General features: G+C 54.7%; 8 protein-coding genes and 1 non-coding gene across 9 annotated transcripts; 4 read left to right on the forward strand and 5 right to left on the reverse strand.

Moving 5' to 3' along the window:
* Nucleotides 1–331: 331 nt before the first annotated feature.
* Nucleotides 332–1,228, reverse strand: BU26DRAFT_572859 (uncharacterized protein; the record flags this gene model as incomplete). Its single annotated transcript, XM_033834282.1, has 1 exon — nucleotides 332–1,228. One exon carries the CDS (start codon nucleotides 1,226–1,228, stop codon nucleotides 332–334), a length of 897 nt encoding a protein of 298 aa, XP_033675297.1.
* A 603-nt stretch (nucleotides 1,229–1,831) lies between these two features.
* On the reverse strand, nucleotides 1,832–3,284 carry BU26DRAFT_589502 (uncharacterized protein; the record flags this gene model as incomplete). The annotated part of the gene is made up of 4 exons (XM_033834733.1): nucleotides 2,825–3,284; nucleotides 2,672–2,770; nucleotides 2,061–2,537; nucleotides 1,832–1,844 (listed from the first exon to the last, which is right to left on the reverse strand). The coding sequence occupies exons 1-4, from the start codon at nucleotides 2,965–2,967 to the stop codon at nucleotides 1,832–1,834; spliced, it is 732 nt and encodes a 243-aa protein (XP_033675298.1). The 5' UTR covers nucleotides 2,968–3,284.
* On the reverse strand, nucleotides 2,946–5,587 carry BU26DRAFT_526089 (ORC2-domain-containing protein). Its single transcript, XM_033830662.1, has one exon. The coding sequence runs from the start codon at nucleotides 5,104–5,106 to the stop codon at nucleotides 3,364–3,366; it is 1,743 nt and encodes a 580-aa protein (XP_033675299.1). The 5' UTR covers nucleotides 5,107–5,587; the 3' UTR covers nucleotides 2,946–3,363.
* Nucleotides 5,316–6,354, forward strand: BU26DRAFT_238058 (uncharacterized protein). The gene has a single exon (XM_033820969.1). It carries the CDS (start codon nucleotides 5,524–5,526, stop codon nucleotides 6,118–6,120), a length of 597 nt encoding a protein of 198 aa, XP_033675300.1. The 5' UTR covers nucleotides 5,316–5,523; the 3' UTR covers nucleotides 6,121–6,354.
* On the forward strand, nucleotides 6,254–8,293 carry BU26DRAFT_238050 (general substrate transporter). The gene is made up of 3 exons (XM_033820968.1): nucleotides 6,254–6,522; nucleotides 6,580–7,343; nucleotides 7,409–8,293. The coding sequence occupies exons 1-3, from the start codon at nucleotides 6,387–6,389 to the stop codon at nucleotides 8,153–8,155; spliced, it is 1,647 nt and encodes a 548-aa protein (XP_033675301.1). The 5' UTR covers nucleotides 6,254–6,386; the 3' UTR covers nucleotides 8,156–8,293.
* Nucleotides 8,294–8,919: 626 nt separating this feature from the next.
* On the forward strand, nucleotides 8,920–10,038 carry BU26DRAFT_238035 (DUF1649-domain-containing protein). Its single transcript, XM_033820967.1, has 3 exons — nucleotides 8,920–9,241; nucleotides 9,332–9,637; nucleotides 9,730–10,038. The coding sequence occupies exons 1-3, from the start codon at nucleotides 9,166–9,168 to the stop codon at nucleotides 9,927–9,929; spliced, it is 582 nt and encodes a 193-aa protein (XP_033675302.1). The 5' UTR covers nucleotides 8,920–9,165; the 3' UTR covers nucleotides 9,930–10,038.
* A 769-nt stretch (nucleotides 10,039–10,807) lies between these two features.
* On the reverse strand, nucleotides 10,808–12,691 carry BU26DRAFT_556920 (DUF1766-domain-containing protein; the record flags this gene model as incomplete). The annotated part of the gene is made up of 2 exons (XM_033832407.1): nucleotides 10,854–12,691; nucleotides 10,808–10,811 (listed from the first exon to the last, which is right to left on the reverse strand). The coding sequence occupies exons 1-2, from the start codon at nucleotides 12,473–12,475 to the stop codon at nucleotides 10,808–10,810; spliced, it is 1,626 nt and encodes a 541-aa protein (XP_033675303.1). The 5' UTR covers nucleotides 12,476–12,691.
* A 202-nt stretch (nucleotides 12,692–12,893) lies between these two features.
* BU26DRAFT_t70 lies at nucleotides 12,894–12,972 on the reverse strand. The gene has a single exon. It is a non-coding gene; the product is annotated as a tRNA-Gly (tRNA).
* A 1,004-nt stretch (nucleotides 12,973–13,976) lies between these two features.
* Nucleotides 13,977–15,120, forward strand: BU26DRAFT_526092 (uncharacterized protein). Its single transcript, XM_033830663.1, has one exon. The coding sequence runs from the start codon at nucleotides 13,983–13,985 to the stop codon at nucleotides 14,847–14,849; it is 867 nt and encodes a 288-aa protein (XP_033675304.1). The 5' UTR covers nucleotides 13,977–13,982; the 3' UTR covers nucleotides 14,850–15,120.
* The last annotated feature ends 457 nt before the right edge of the window (nucleotides 15,121–15,577 follow it).

Raw genomic sequence — 15,577 nt, forward strand, 5'->3', positions numbered from 1 at the left:
TAGAAAGCTTTATAATTAAGATAGTAGTATTTAGTAAGAGCTTAGTATTTTTAGAGCGTTTAGTAGTATAGAGCGTTTACTAGTAAAGTACGTTACTAGAAGTAAACTAGAATTTTCTTAAAAGTTAGTTAAATACGTATAGCTTTTTAATTACGTAATATATCTTAGTGTAACTTTACTATAAGGTGTAATATACTATAAAGAATATATATATAAAGTTTTATAGAAAAATATTAAGGTTTCGCTTAGTTATTTAAGAAAAACGGGTTGATTTTCGTAGATTGTCGTTGCCAAGAAATCGTGGGGGGTTCGATGATAAAGTACGTTAGTACTACCTCTTGCCGCTCTTCTTCTTACGCTTCTTTAGTAGCTTCAGCTCCATTGCAGAGGAAGCCAGCTCCCAAGTTATGCCATCCACCAAGCCTTCCGCCTCCTCCCGCAGCTCCTCCTTGCCCTTTGCGTGCGCCTCGATCTCCGCATTGGCGCTCACGATGACAACCTTGCGTTTGAGGTCCTCAAGAAGGTGATAAGGTTCCTCCACGCAGTGGCGGGCATGCCTGCGGTCGTACACCAAGTGCTCGCAATCGTTTCCATCGCCAATCAACAATCTAATTTCAATCACTGGCTGGCGTCGGAGTTGGAACATCGCGAAACGATAGAAGTCGTCAAGTTGAACGTCGTACTTGTCGCTCCATTGCGGCCAACCGTAGTCCTGCGCCCGATAATATTGCCGCACTCGCTTTTTGAAGTCACTCGTTGGCAGCTTGAGCGTGAATTTATCTAGCCCCTCCGATGGTCGCTTCTGAGCTTTCGCGTTGCGCTGATGCCAGAGATCGTAGTTGTGCCCCAAGCATAGCATGTTCAGCACCATCTCAAGACAATCAATAGCGCCGCGATCCATGGTGATGATGAGGGTCACGGGATGCAGGAAGCGGTTGATGTGCATGCCAGCGCTCGCTTCATCGTTCACCGTTTTAGACACCTGCAGAAGCGGGATGCACGGTCGGACGTCCTCAAACCAGAGGCCGAACTCTGGGCCCATGACACACCGCAGACATTGTGCGAAAATGTAGTCGTAGGCTATTCGCCGTATGTTCTTAGGTAGATCGAGGAAGCGGAATGGGCTACGACTGGCGAGGGCTGCATCCGTCTCGGTGGGAGTGAACGGGACGCGTTCGTTGGCTTTACTGGCCGTTGCGGCTATCAAATTGGATGCTGCTTGGTTCATTAATAGTTCTGTTAATGGCTCGAGAGACGAAGCGTTTAAGTCAGAGAATTTGGGCGTTGTATGGGTAAGGCGCTGAGGGACTGCGGAATTTATAAGAAATCAAGGTTCTTTGCGTGAAAGCGAAAACAAAGTTTAGGGCTGGTAGCCAGGCACTAATGTCTGTCACCACCTGTAGACTTCATGCTATGCGCTCACTGACGCCTTGCTCTTCCATTTTGCTACGAGAAATTTCAGGGCAAGACGCGGCGAAGTTTCAGTTTTTTATTCACTGAGGCAATTTCGCCTAGAATATATATAGAAATTCACATATGACGAGAATTTCCAGAAACACAGCTACAAGCATAGGAGTGATTGTGGGTCTCGTTTTGCGGTATGAGCGGCATCATGTACGCGTTTGATCAACGACTCTTCGCGAAGATGAACTCATTTCGAGTAGAGGAAGCACTTCTTCGACATCTGAAGGAGCGTTATTAGACGAAAAGTTTCAGAGGGCAGTGGCAAGGAGAGCCGGGTTGATCCGCAAGAAGAGTGGAGAGCAGGGATATGATGGTGTGGGGGAATGATAAGGCTGGTGGATGGTTACTCAAGTCGATTGAATCTCTCCTATAGTTGTAGGCTACGCATAATCATAATTATCGCCCGGGTTAATTAGAAAGTATTCATAAGCAATGCATTCATATCTTCGTGATTCCGAGGCCGCTTAGCATACACCATCTACCTAGCCACAACGTCATGGAAGCATTCCTCCGCTCACATCCCAACCTCCAGCGACCCCCAACAGGCAAGAAAAACAACACATTCACGCCCTTCAGCCCCAGAAAATCCCACTCACAAATAAGCAGCCCACCACCCAACAGCAATACTGACCACAATCCCCACGCCCAAGAAAACCCTCAGCCCTTCTCCCTCCCCACCACCCCCAGCACCAGCGCCCCTCGTCCACCCCTTATTCGCCCCCGCGGCGCCCGTCTGACTTGGCACCTGCATCGCAGTCCCACTTCCCGTCTGCCCTCCTCCACTCCCGCCATCCGTCGTGCTCGTCACGCCCGTCTCCTCCCCATTAAAGAACGGGATGACCGTCGGGATGCGGCTGTTGATATCCGAGGGCAGTAAAGACTCGACGTCTGAGGGGATGAGGCTGCGGAAGGGGGAAGGGATGAGCGTGGCGAGGAGGTCTGGGATGGTGGAGGGGCAGGAGAGGTGTGTTAGGATAGGTTGGGGCGCGTTGACGAGGGCGCAGAGGTTGTGGAGGGCGAGGGAGCCGGCGCAGACGGCTTCGGTGTGCGTGGGGCAGTAGAAGGTGAGGCAACTGCGTTGGTGGTTAGTCGTACTTTCTGCAAGAAGGCATAGAGGGGCAGGATGGCGGATGAGAGGGGAACCAGCGTAGGATGATTGAGGAGGGAAGAGGTATAACGAGGTAGAAGGAAGCAGTTATCGACTTACTTGAACCCCGAGTTCGCGAGCGTGCATGCACAGGCTAGATCATTATCGTCGCATTCGTCGATCTTGGAGGAGATGGATGAGGAGCAGAATTCGTATTTGCTATGATGCGTCAGTGTTCGGATCATTCCTTGTTCACGAGAATGCGCAACGTACGATTTAGCGTCTCCGCTCGCACACGCTAGCGTCGCCGAAGAAGTAATAGTGCTGGACTGGCCCTCGTCCTCGTCCTCATCAGGGCGCGCGGAGGCGTAGGGAGATGATACAAGAAGTGTGAAGAGGATGGTAAGGAGACGCATAGTTTACGCTTTGCCGACTAGCTGTGCTGGCGGTAGAGGGTTATCCCAAGGAGTACTAATCCGACAGAGCCGGGGCGGCACCAACAGAAGCTTTATGAGTCTATTTCATTCCTGCTCCAGCCATGATAGCCGCTCATGGCGGGGAAATAAGATCGTAAGCTGTGCCCTCATCGCGCGCATTAATCGGGCTAAAAGCCACAGGAATGTACTTGCCCGCCTTCACCACGCTGACCAATAAGCATCATTAGCATGGAGCGCGTGGCTTGCAGGGAGGACTCTGGAATGTGCGTGTGAAGCGGGGGATGATATGTAAGGGATGGGACACGAAAAGCCGAAAAGCCTCGCGAAAAGAATAAATGCCAAATCGTACGATTCGCCGGTATAATTCGTATGCAATCACAGCGCGTCACCAGATAGATCCTCCGCCAGCCCCTCCAGCTCCTCCTGTCGGAATGGCGCCCACAGCCGCTCCGTACCCATTGCGTCTTTGGTGCTCTCGATCATCTGATGGTCGTGGAACTCCTTCAACAAAGTCCTAAAGCCCATTTCACTCGTGCAGACCAACGCTTCCATCGCCTTGCGATAGAGCATCCCGTACTCAATACCCTGAGTAGAGTCTGAAATCGTGTTCTTAGTCCGCGCATACTTGCTGCTCGGCGTTCTCGCAGAATCCTCTTCATCCTGCCCTCCTTCATCCATGAAGAGCAGGGCTAGCTGGTCCGTGACGAGTATGCGGAAAAGTTTTCGTGCGTTTTCAGGCAGCGAGCGCAGGACGAAACCAACCCCGTCTCTGCCGCCGATGCGCCTACCGCTCCGGCCGAGGAGTTCGTTGACGGTTTCCACGACATCTATTTCAGCGTCGTAGGGTGCGAATGTTGTCGCGTCGTGGAAGAGAAATTTGTACTGCGATTTAAGGCCTACGTCCCATAGCAGCGGGAAATTCGGAGTGTCCGCGGTGCAAATTAAATTGACCGAAGGATGGGCCGCAAGAGTTGCGAGCATGGCGGGCACCGGCGATTTGCGAAGATATGGCGAGTCGATGGAGTTGAGGACGATCGGGATTGGATGCGATGGTGGGTTCTCGGAGAGATATTCAAGGATGAAAGCAAGCAGAGAGTTCAGTTGATTGGGCAGCTTGATGCTTGTGGGGACGACTGCGGATGCCACTATTGTCAGGATATCCTTCAGTGTCGTTCCGGTCGCGTAACCATTGATGACGACAACTTTCGGTGTTTTCTTTGTCCCCTTGTAGGGCTTCTGGTTAACCAGATGCCGGTAGAGATGTGCCGTGAACTGTTCCGTTATGGGGCGCTTAGAGCCGTAACCATACAAGCAAAGGTTGAAGCCCTCTTCAAGCTCGAAAATCCATTGATCGTACGCACGGCTGTGTAATTCCAACAAAAACTTCATTTCGGACTCATGCCGGTCCTGGTATGTTTGCATAGCCTGAAAGTATTCGTCGTGGTTGAGCAAAATTTGTGGTGGGAGGGTATTGTTCGACGTCTTTGTGCCTCCAGGCCGGTTTTGCCAAAAGTACTCTTCGTGCGGGGGCAGCTCCTGCGGCGGCGTCGGAGAGCGCTGCTTGGGCGGTCTCCCCTTCTTGCCTGACCCTTTCGGACGCCCTCTTCCTCGCTTTGATGGCGTCTCTGGAGCTGGGACGTCTTCCTCAGCGGCTGCCTGTGTGTCATCCTGCTCTCCGTCTTCGTCGCTCAAGATGCGCTCGGCCAGCTCCTCCTCTTCGTCCAATGCCTCCTCATCGCTCTCCGCTCCGTTCATTGTCCGCTCGATCAGCCTCCTGTTGCTCTTGCGTCGCGCGCTGCGATCCGCATTTCGAACGATGGTCGGGGTGCCGTTGGGCGTCGCCCTCTCGACGGATTTCGTGGGCGTCTCGAAGACGAGTTTGCGGTGGGACTTTGGCGTAGTGCCATTGATGCCGTTCGCCAAACCAGTCTTCTTGAGAATGGATCTCGGGGTCCCAATTTCTGCTGCCTGCTGCCCTCGTTTTCGCCTGGACGGCGTCTGGATCTCATCGGCCTCCTGCTCGCCGAACGTGTCGTCTTGCGGAGGTCGAGCGCGCAACTTTCGTGGGGTCGCATCCTCTGCATCGTCATCGCTCCGTTTCCGCTTCGCGCTGGCCATATCGTGCTCCGGCAAGGTGGTTGTCTTGGGGCAGCTCGAGGCTGCTGGACGCGACTTTTCGCGTTGACGTCGGCGTTTCCATTCGCCGACCGACCAGCCTTGGCACTCCAGGGCTCCTTCTGACACCTCCCTCAGCAGTCAGCACCAACCCGCCGCTCGATAATTTCTCGAACCGGATCTTTCAATTGCAACCTTAGCAAGTCGTGCAACTACCTGCGATTTCGTATCCTTCGGCGAGACTCCAGCCACTGATATCACCGGCTCTCTCAGTGCCACTACCCACTTTCACATGGGCGCCCGGGGACTGCAACCCAACCGTTGGAAACCTCCGCAACAACTGGCCGCCCATGGCAACGCCTTATTTCCCACTTCTACAAAGGGTATCTCAAGCCGGCAATACAACACGCGTGATGGTGCATGGTAAGAAGCGCCGCCACTTCCCGGTTTGTCTTCGCAACGGACCGAATCAAATGCAGTGCTTGGCGGCATGCTTCTCTGCAAGCAAGAATCCCAAGATTTTATCTCCAGCCTCTCACGACCTCTCAGGGAATAACCGACGGGCGCCCGGCAGCTCGGCGCAAGAGATTTTCAGGTCCCCTTTGCACGAATTCTTCAAGAATCCACAAAACATCAAAGAAAGCCCCACTCATTTCTTGTTCCAACTTCTGCTTCGTCGCAACCAACATCCTTAGCTTCTCCGCCATGTTCTCTCAGTGGTTGGCCTTTCCATGCCACCACGTTCGGCTCCGGAGAAGCCTCGGTCAAACAACCTTGGAACGTGCGATAAACGTCACGCAGATTCAACGCCCGAGATCTGCAGCGCCATTCCCGCTTTTCCCCAGTTTTTACCAGGATGAGGCTGACCCTAGCTCTACGAAAACGGGAATGCCGAAACGCTTGCCTCGCTACCTTCCGCTTCCCATCACCGCCAGCCTTCAACACATGCTAATTTTCTCGACGATCCACAAGTACGACCTCCAAGTGGAGAGTTCCGGTCAAGGTCTTACCAGATGACGTCGCTGAAGGCTAATGTGGAACCAAAAGACTGCATGGTACCGTAATCCGCAATCTCTGCATGGAGACTGCGTGCCACTGAACCGAGAGGGCGAGCTGGGGGGAGCGTGGTACAAGTAGATAAAGACCCTGCGTCCCCGCACTGCGTGATAGTCGCAAACCCCGCTGTTGATTCTGTCACTGCAAGTTTTATACCCCTTCCCTTCCGCGTGCAAGCACACGCTTTTCATCTTATCCTACCAGGACTGGCTGGATCCAGAGTCGTCATGTCTCAAACCGGTTCGCAATCGTCCCTGAGGGACTCTACCAAGCACCCCCATTTCATGGGGTTGACTGGGAGGCCGCTCAGTTTGGCCGTGTCTATCGTGGCTACGACCGGCTTCTTGCTGTTCGGATATGACCGTAAGTCACTTCTCACCATCTCGTAGTGGTCTGGGACAGATACTAATCCACCCTCAGAGGGAGTCATGTCCGGCATCATTTCAGCCGACCCATTCATGCATTACTTTCCCGAGACCTACAACGACGCTACCTGGCAAGGATTCGTCACCGCCATCTACGAGATTGGATGCCTCCTCGGCGCCGTCTTGATCCTGTGCTTTGGCGATACGATCGGGCGTCGCCGAGGCATGATCCTGGGTGCCGCCATCATGATTCTCGGGGTTATTATCCAGGTCTCCTGTGTCAAGGGGCACAAGCAGACGGTGCAGTTCATCATCGGCCGCACAGTTACTGGAGTTGGAAACGGCATCAACACCAGTACCATCCCGACATATCAGGCCGAGTGCTCCAAGACAAAGAATCGGGGCCTTCTTATATGTATCGAGGGCGGCGTCATTGCATTCGGTACGCTCATTGCGTACTGGGTAGACTATGGCTGCCAGTATGGCCCTCCCGACCTCACCTGGCGGTTCCCGATTGCCTTCCAGGTCGTATTCGGTCTTGTCGTCCTCCTGTTCCCCATCTGGCTACCCGAATCCCCTCGATGGCTGCTCAGCAGAGATCGCCACGATGAAGCCATGAAGGTCATTGCCGCACTTCGGGGCCTCCATGTGGACGACGAGCAAACGAAGCTCGAAGCCGCCGTCATCGTCGACAGTATTCGCGCCTCGGGCCACAAGGGCGGTGTGACGCCCTTCAGTGCTCTCTTCACGGGTGGAAAGACGCAGCACTTTCGGCGCATGATGCTAGGCGCGTCTTCTCAGCTCTTCCAGCAGATTGGCGTATGCATATCCCTTCCTGTCTACCTCCACGTCTATTTTGCTCGTTGCTAACACGGGAACCACAGGGCTGCAACGCTGTTATCTACTTCTTCCCGCTACTCTTCGAGAACTCGATCGGTGAGACCAAGCAGATGTCTCTGCTCCTAGGAGGAGTGAACATGATCGTGTATAGCATCTTCGCTACGGTTTCCTGGTTTATTATTGAGCGAACTGGCCGAAGGAAGCTCTTCCTCATCGGCACCGTTGGTCAATGTCTTTCCATGGTGCTCGTCATGGGCTGCTTGATCCCGGACACGCCTTCGGCTGCTAAAGGCGCCGCCGTCGGCCTGTTCACATACATTGCCTTTTTCGGCGCCACATGGCTGCCTCTCCCCTGGCTCTACCCGGCGGAGGTGAACCCGCTGAAGACGCGGGCCAAAGCAAACGCGGTATCCACATGCTCGAACTGGCTCTTCAACTTCACCGTCGTCATGATCACGCCAGTCATGATCGACAACATCGGCTGGGGCACATACCTCGTCTTCGCGTGCATCAACGCGGGCTTCTTCCCCATTATCTACTTGTTCTACCCCGAGACGAAGAAGCGGAGCTTGGAGGAGATTGACATCATTTTCGCCAAGGGATACATGGAGAAGATGAGCTACGTCCGGGCGTCGAAGGAGCTGCCATACCTTAGTGACCGCGAGATCGACGAGAAGGCTCGGGAGTATGGGTTTGTGGATAGCGATGATGAGGCGGGGCAGATCAAGGAGGCGAGGTTTGGGGAGAAGGAGGGGAGGCTGGCGACGAATACGAATGGGTTGATGGCGTAAGGGGAGCGACGCGCCATAGCCCGCCAGAGAAAGAGAGGCACTTTGTGTTGGAGATGTCGGAACGGGTGAAGATACAGAGGCACAGGATGTCACAAGTTTGGCTCTTCACAGTTCAATACCGATTGGGAGCTCGCTGGTCTTGGCTTGAGCGTGGTTGGCTTTATTGTATAGACGGATCGTAGCGTGGTACTGTACTGTACGTAAGCCAGACCCCGCCACATACACAACCCTATAAGGCTTTGTAGGGCGGCACATGCATATGCAGGCAGACGTCAAATGGGCCGTAGGCGTGGCTGCGGAATACGATGCCAGCCTACCGATTATAAGCGACGCACGCCGCAGCTGTCACGCCGCCAACACGCCAACGCGCTATCCATGGATGTGTCCCCCGGAGCAGAGCCGTCATCTGTCCGTCGAGAGCGGTGTCATGCGCGGAACATGTCTCGCCGGAAATATACCCTGCGGCATCCGTATACCTAGGTATGCGACGATGGAGCGCACGGGACGCGATTTGTAGGAGCAAAGAGGCTGATTTGGCAGCTGACAAAGACGAAAGACGGCTCTTTGATGCTCTCGCCCGCGCTCACCAGCCGCTCGGTCTTTGGGTCTCGCCGCGCAGCGCTGCAGCCCCTGGTCGGATAGACTAATGGCGAGCGGTCGCGTCGTTAGTTCGGCCTGTTCGCTCGCATTCGTCCGCCACGTTCAAAAGAGCCCGCAGTGCCAGTGCCCCAGTGCCAGTGCCCCGCCGCCACATATTTCCAGCTTCGCCGGCACTTCGACCATCCCTCGCTGCATTCCGTGCGCAAATACTCGGCCACACACACACACGTCGCCATCACGCCTGGAACCTCTTGCACGCCGGGAAGGGGCAAGGGAGACGTACCTCCTATTACAGTTGCTGAAACGTCCTGCGAGCCGGCCGGGATTCGAAAAGCGGCGGCCACCCCCCGCGCCTGCGGGGTTTTTACTTGCACCACCGAGACGGATTGCGAGAGAACGCAAATGCGAGCATGGAGCAGAGACGGCGGCCAGAGTATCATCTGGACATCTTTGCGGATCTGGCCTGCGTCAAGGACGTCGTGAAAGGTGTGTCGTCCCGCGTCCCCCACAGCCCCTCGTCCCCGTCTAACCTCTTCCCGCTGCCTATACCCCTAGCCCACAGCTAACCGATCGCAGCTATCCTCCATACAATCTTCTTCCACCGCTACTTCACCTCGATATCGCCGCTCACGCGCGACCTCCTCGACCTCACCCTCCCCGCTATCGATGACGTGGATCTGGAGACGCTGATCGAGCAGCGGACCATAGCGCTGGTGCGCGCAATTGAGAGCACACATCAGCAAAGAGGGAGGGGGCAGTTAGTTGTGCAGTTCTTCGAGAAGCGGAGGAGGAAGACGTATTTCTTCGGCAAGGCGGACGAGGATGTGTGCTGGGAGCAGTGGACGCTGGACGTCACTTTGGCAACCCCGAGGACAGAGACTGGTACGTTCGCTCCCCTCTATAGACCTCGCCCTTTCCTTCCACATGCGCTCGTGTTTTGTAGATGAGCGAGTGCTGACCGCGCGGGACTGCAGATGTGCTCAAAGTCCGAAGGGCAATGACAAAGAGCCTCGAGAAAGCAGCGCACAAGATAATCACCATCGTCAACCGCGACAAAGACCACATCCCGCCCATTACTACTACTGACGCGAATCCGTTTCCCTACCAAGTCGTCGTGAACCCGAAAGCTTCCACTGATAATAATACCTGGGGACCGCGCATGGGCATTTTCTAAGCCGAGGAGTCAACCACGCCGAGGGGAAGGCGAGAGAGGTCGGAGCGTGGACGCCGTGACTCCGTTGTACATACACTATTCCGAGTCACGATGTCTACGCGCCATGAAGAGGAAGAAGCGGAGCTGCAGAGATTCAACACCTGCCGTCTTTGCCACGAACGACGTTAATGAGCCGAGTCGAGCCGAGTCGAGCCGAGTCGGGTCGAGGGGAGAAGTAGTCACTCCGGTGGCATAGGTATCCAAAACAAAAGAGGCGGAAAAGTTATGATTACCACGGTCACGGTCCTCTTTCCTTCTTGGTAGAAGGCTTCTCTTTTCCCATCAGCCCTTCCCATCCCAACCTTCCTCTGCACCAGCAAAAGCCCCCAAACTCTTGTACAGCGTCCAACGGCTCTCCCCCGTTTGGATGAAAAGCACATCACGACGACGACGACGATGGTGACGAATTCCCCCTGTTTCCCGGTTATTTCTTTGTTGCTCCGCTGCTTTACAGTCATGTTTGTACCTTATACGAGATACCCCAGCCCCATCAAACCAATCAATCAATCAATTAAACACGAATAAAATTCCCGTCTCTTACGACGCTTCTCTTCCAGTGTTGGAGGTGGCTTACTAAGTGTGATCGCGCTCTCATGTGCAGACAGACCATAGAATGAGTGAGTGGAAAAACATTACTGCTACTCGCTCTTGCTAAGTGTGCGGCACGTATGAGCGAGCACCCAGAACTTGTAAGAAACAAGCAAGAGAAGGATAAGTGATATAGAACGCATCTGTACGTCCGCAGGTTCGTTAAGTAATCTAGTCCCGCAGCACCCCGGAGACAAGAAGGCTTTGAGACTACTTCAGATATACTCATCAAAGTACACTAGACAGAGTATCTATCTATATATATATATATATCCGCACCTCACTCACATCACTCACTCATTCACCCGCTCCGCCCAATCCACCCACCTCCTTACCACCTCATCCACGCGCTTAACCCCCTCCCGACTCGCCTCCACCTCAAACCACTCCCGATGCTCCTTCCCACACGCCTCGCACTTCTTCATCGCCCGCTGCTCGCCTAGTTCAATGTGCACGAGGCGCTCCACGCGATGCGCATGCGGGACCTTGCGCACGCCCTCCGAGACTCTTCGGACGGGGTCTGAAGGCCGCTGGTTCTGGTTCTGGTTCCGGTTCTGGTACGAAGGGCGTCGCGAATGCGCCGGCGAGGCGTGGGGGGAGGGTGATGGCGACTGTGTGGAGGAGGGTACATAGGGATACCACCGGACGAGCGAGAGAGAATAGCCGCATTGGCGCGTCCATTCGTTCATGCGACGTGTGACGTTGTTCGCGCGGCCTATCTTGAGAAGAATAGTGTTTTTCTCATCATCGCCGCTGGTGCTGGACTGAGGCTCTGCAGACTTCATGCGCGGTGGGCGCTGGCTCGATCGCTGCGGGCGCCGAACAGAGTACTGGCGCAACACGTCGGACGTGCGACGGCTTTGCTCAGGCCGCCGCGAGGAGGGCGGCGCGAGCAGCGTCGAGGCTGTGGACGAGGGCGCGGGGCCGAGCGCCTCGGGCGTCAGCCAGAAGATGTAGATGTAGCCTTCTTCGTCGTGGGGGGAGATGGGCTTCGAGAGCTCAGAGAGCAGGGTAGACGTCGTTTGTGGGGGGAGCGACTTGGGGATGTGCGAGAGGAGCGTGGAGGTCTCTGATGGACGGGGGGATGCGGTCTTGTTGAGGGGTCGGGCGGGTTTCTCGGAGAGGGGTTTCCGCGACGGCACACTGCTGCTGGGTGGACGCGGCGCGGACGGTGGGACTGGCGAAGCACCATCACTCGGTCGAGATTGATATGTTCGATGCGGTGCTTGCGGCATCGGAGCCTCCGACGCATATTGCGTAGTCGGTGGAAGAGAAGCCTGACCCTGTACTCTCTTCTTATGCCGCACCACCTCCACATAGTCATCGTCCGCCGCTCCACAGCACAGCATCTGCCAAAATCCAGGCTTCTTCCGCTGCGGTCTCGCACCTGGCCGCTGACCGATGCGATTCTTCTCCGCCATCACATCGCTCGGCACCGACATCAGCGGCCCTTGGACTTGATCCCACGTGGGCGGCCTGTTGACTCTGCGCGGTGGTCTCTTGCCGGATCTGCGCTCCTCTTGTCTACTCTGCCGTCTCTTCTGCTGGGCCGTCTGCGCGGGTTCCTCAACCTCGAGAACCCCTAGCCGCGCAACCAGTGTATCAATGCTGCTCCTCTCCTGCAGAGGATATAGCCTGGTATCCTGCCTGCTAGGACCCTCGGCGTTGGCAGCTGCCAACTGCTCCGCTTGATCCTTGTGCTGCCAGCAGAAGAATGCTGCTGCCCCAGTGTCCTCCTCATCGCTATCACTGGCCACTGACACTACAGCCAGAACACCATTGTTCCGTGACGATAACGTCGTGTCGATGGCGCGCCTACATGGTCGGCCGGACTTGGTGATGCCTTTGCAGGTTGTCGCGGGATTTTTCGAGTCCGAGCGAGGGAGCAGCGATTCTGGAGTTCGCCCCGTGAATGCCATAGTTGGTTGCAATCAAAACCTACGACAAATCAGGCGTCAGCAGGAAATATAAGTAATTGGGCCCCGATGGAGGGCGTGTGAATGTCGACGGCACTTTCACAGAGACGAAGTCACCACGGCATTACAGTGGTGAAGAAATAGGTCCTCGAAAGCATAACTGAGGCCTGCTGCTGCACATTGTGAGGCTATGCATGGGCGCCTAGAGCAACCGTCACCGTGGAGTGGTGGGGAGTCAAAAAAGAGATGGCGGGCAGCGGGGTGTCGCGTAGGCGCGAGGCACGGTCGTGGCGGTGCTGTGGCTGGTGCCTCGCTTAGGCCGCATCGCCCCTGGCCGCGCTGATCAAATAGCCGGCTTTGCCCACAAAGGCAACTTTTGCAACAACACCAGCAAAAGAAAACGGATGCAAAAGAGAAAATGTGCATCGGCCGGGAATCGAACCCGGGGCTAGCCGAAACTGTAATGGCAACGGCTAATTTTACCACTAAACCACCGATGCGTCACGTGATTATATCGGTTGCCGCAACTGTTGTAATCAGCTGCGATGAGCGATGAGGTTTGATAGATGATTGATGACAGACTGCCGAAATGTAAAGTATATATATGTGTTAATAAACACAATCCCGGGTCGGTCATTGCGCAAGTCTGAGGCATTTTCGATGAAAGGGGCAGAGCGGGGCACATTGTGAGTCTCAGAAGGCTAAAGCCGCGAATCTAGTTAGACTACCTAGTAAGTCCCTCACCGTGGGGATTTGTAACAGCTACCCTAGAGGCCTTTACATGTGCGTACAATAGGACGCAGAATTTGCTAAGCCGATCTTTCTTACTTGTACGGCGAGCCCTTAGATTCGGAGAATACCCTATCGCAAGAGAAAGTTGCATAGCTTGGCGTTATGCATCTTTGCAACCCCATATGTCCTCAGCAACCCTACATGTACTCGTCAACACGAACGCCAATTTTCCAACAGCCTATGCTACACTCCCGACGTTGCATTCACATGCAATCCAATCATGGCTTCCTTGACCAGCCTGCCCAACGAGCTCAAACACGAAATCGTCAGCGAAGTGCAATTCGATTGCGGCCGTTGTGAACGCAGCAATCTGTTCGCCCTATCCTTAACATGCAAGGCTTTGCGGGCTGCCACCTTTCCATTGCTCTTCTACCAGGTTCGCATACCTTGGTACCATGACCGGTCCGCGAGGCTCTTCTCTCTTCTACGCACGGTTTTAGAGAAGCCTGCTTATGCGCAACACATTCGACGAGCTGTGATCTACACGGCGTACACCAACGACGCGACACCTTTCACGGAACATGCGCGAGAAAGGGTCCTAGTCGAAAGAGCGATTGACACGATGCAGTTCCCGGATGCAGCCATTTGGAAGCGCGCGATATTCGACCAGAACGACTTGAGCGCTGCTTTGGTGCTGCTGCTGGCGCGATGCACGCATCTGGAGCGTCTCACCGTCCCTGCCCTTGTCCTACGCCGAAGCAGTGAATGGCTCCGCACTATGCTTCAGTTCGCGAGCGAAGCGCCTAGCGAAGTAAAGCATCTGTCGAGGTTCGACCGCCTGCAGCACTTTACCATACCTTGCCCGGGAGAAATTAGCGATATAGTCGACCTCAAAGTGCCTCGCAATGACCTCCTGCTATTTTTCCACCTACCTAACGTGGTCTCCCTCGATCTGGACACTGTTCTTAGTTTTGACAACTATAGTGCGCTTCCTAGCTGTGCGCCGGCTTGGAGGCAACTCAAGACGCTCCGCCTCTGCCACTCGTTTGTTTCTGCGGACACTGTTGAGCTTCTGCTGAGGCACGCTCCGCAGCTCAAAACGCTCGTCTACGACTGCCATCTACCCGCGTCCGCCGGCTGCCTAGATCTGGGAAAGCTGCGTCAGGGACTCGAACACGTCTGCAGCACACTGTCTAGTCTCAGGGTAGCATACGAGATCCTTGGTGACGAACTCAACCCGGACGACTTGGAAACAGTGGTCACTGGCAGCATCGGCTCCCTCCGGAATTTCGCCTCGTTGGCTGAGCTCGAAATCTCCTTGATAGCCCTCTACGGCCAATCGCCTCCGAGCAGCGTCCCATCGCTGGCGCAGTTGCTCCCCTTTAACCTTCAACATCTGACTATCGCCGACGACTTGTGGGATCATCCGGTATTTGAACCTTGGCTTGGAGAATCTACTATGGATCTACTCAAAGCGTTCTTTCAAGACGACTGGATGACTGCGACGCCTTTGCTTAAGAAGTTCGTCTTCGATATGGAAGAAAGGAGATGGGCATCTGAGGACTACTGGACTGAAGACGAGCCACTGGATGAGTTGGAACAGTTGTGCACCAATCAGGGCCTGGTGTGCATCATTTTGGGTTGACCTGTTTCTCTCCATCATCCTGAGCAATATCTTCTCCGACCAGCTTCCGCTGAGCCTGAAGAGACTCCATGGTTCATCGGAAGTAAACAATGTTGGAAGCTTAATCTCGAAGACGAGAGACTCGGCGTTCTAGCTTATGCGCGTTTCGATGTCATAGTGGTGGTCGCTTCCTATGGAGGTCGATGGATGCGGCGCAGCTGTTAGGACCTCTACCCTACTATACCGCTTTCGGGGCTTTCATATGGCGTTTTGAAGACGTTGTGGGAATTTCTATACTGCTTTGCGCGTGCTGCAAGCATCCAATTGTGATCCTACGAGGGTACTTCCACGCTGGCGATTGCTGTAGAGACATCGGTGCTCGCGCAGTATCGCGGTATTCGCGGCGCGCCCTGCCAGCCTCTCAGCCACAGTCGCCACACTAACCAGAGCGACCAAATGTCATCCAATCTGACAACCCTTTCGGGACGGAGTCCCATCTATTGCCTAGGTATGCCATTACTTTCGAAACGATACCAGCGATCGCAGAATGTCGCGCGGGGTCCCTTGCGCCTGCTCGCTTCTTTGCAGGCCAGAACAACGCCATCCTGTCTTGTGGCGCTTCAGCTGAAAACCCCTTCCGGCAACAAGCAAGAAATCAACGTGGCTGGCCCTATCAGTTGAAGAGAAGCGATTGAGTTGCGTCTCGTTTATCTGCTTGGGATTCCTGGTCTTCAGCCTAGCGCTCCGAG

This window comes from Trematosphaeria pertusa (genome assembly GCF_010094035.1).
Source record: "Trematosphaeria pertusa strain CBS 122368 unplaced genomic scaffold BU26scaffold_32, whole genome shotgun sequence".
Lineage (NCBI taxonomy): Eukaryota > Fungi > Ascomycota > Dothideomycetes > Pleosporales > Trematosphaeriaceae > Trematosphaeria > Trematosphaeria pertusa.

What these genes read in the sequence shown, in the direction of transcription:
- BU26DRAFT_526092 (XM_033830663.1), top strand. Translation starts at nt 13,983, where the DNA reads ATGCTTCAGTTCGCGAGCGAAGCGCCTAGCGAAGTAAAGCATCTGTCG.
- BU26DRAFT_238050 (XM_033820968.1), top strand. Translation starts at nt 6,387, where the DNA reads ATGTCTCAAACCGGTTCGCAATCGTCCCTGAGGGACTCTACCAAGCAC. An exon ending in CTTGCTGTTCGGATATGACC is followed by an intron (nt 6,523 to 6,579) that starts GTAAGTCACTTC and finishes ATCCACCCTCAG; the next exon opens with AGGGAGTCATGTCCGGCATC. An exon ending in AGCTCTTCCAGCAGATTGGC is followed by an intron (nt 7,344 to 7,408) that starts GTATGCATATCC and finishes CGGGAACCACAG; the next exon opens with GGCTGCAACGCTGTTATCTA.
- BU26DRAFT_526089 (XM_033830662.1), bottom strand. Translation starts at nt 5,106, where the DNA reads ATGGCCAGCGCGAAGCGGAAACGGAGCGATGACGATGCAGAGGATGCG.
- BU26DRAFT_238058 (XM_033820969.1), top strand. Translation starts at nt 5,524, where the DNA reads ATGGTAAGAAGCGCCGCCACTTCCCGGTTTGTCTTCGCAACGGACCGA.
- BU26DRAFT_238035 (XM_033820967.1), top strand. Translation starts at nt 9,166, where the DNA reads ATGGAGCAGAGACGGCGGCCAGAGTATCATCTGGACATCTTTGCGGAT. An exon ending in CGTCAAGGACGTCGTGAAAG is followed by an intron (nt 9,242 to 9,331) that starts GTGTGTCGTCCC and finishes AACCGATCGCAG; the next exon opens with CTATCCTCCATACAATCTTC. An exon ending in AACCCCGAGGACAGAGACTG is followed by an intron (nt 9,638 to 9,729) that starts GTACGTTCGCTC and finishes GCGGGACTGCAG; the next exon opens with ATGTGCTCAAAGTCCGAAGG.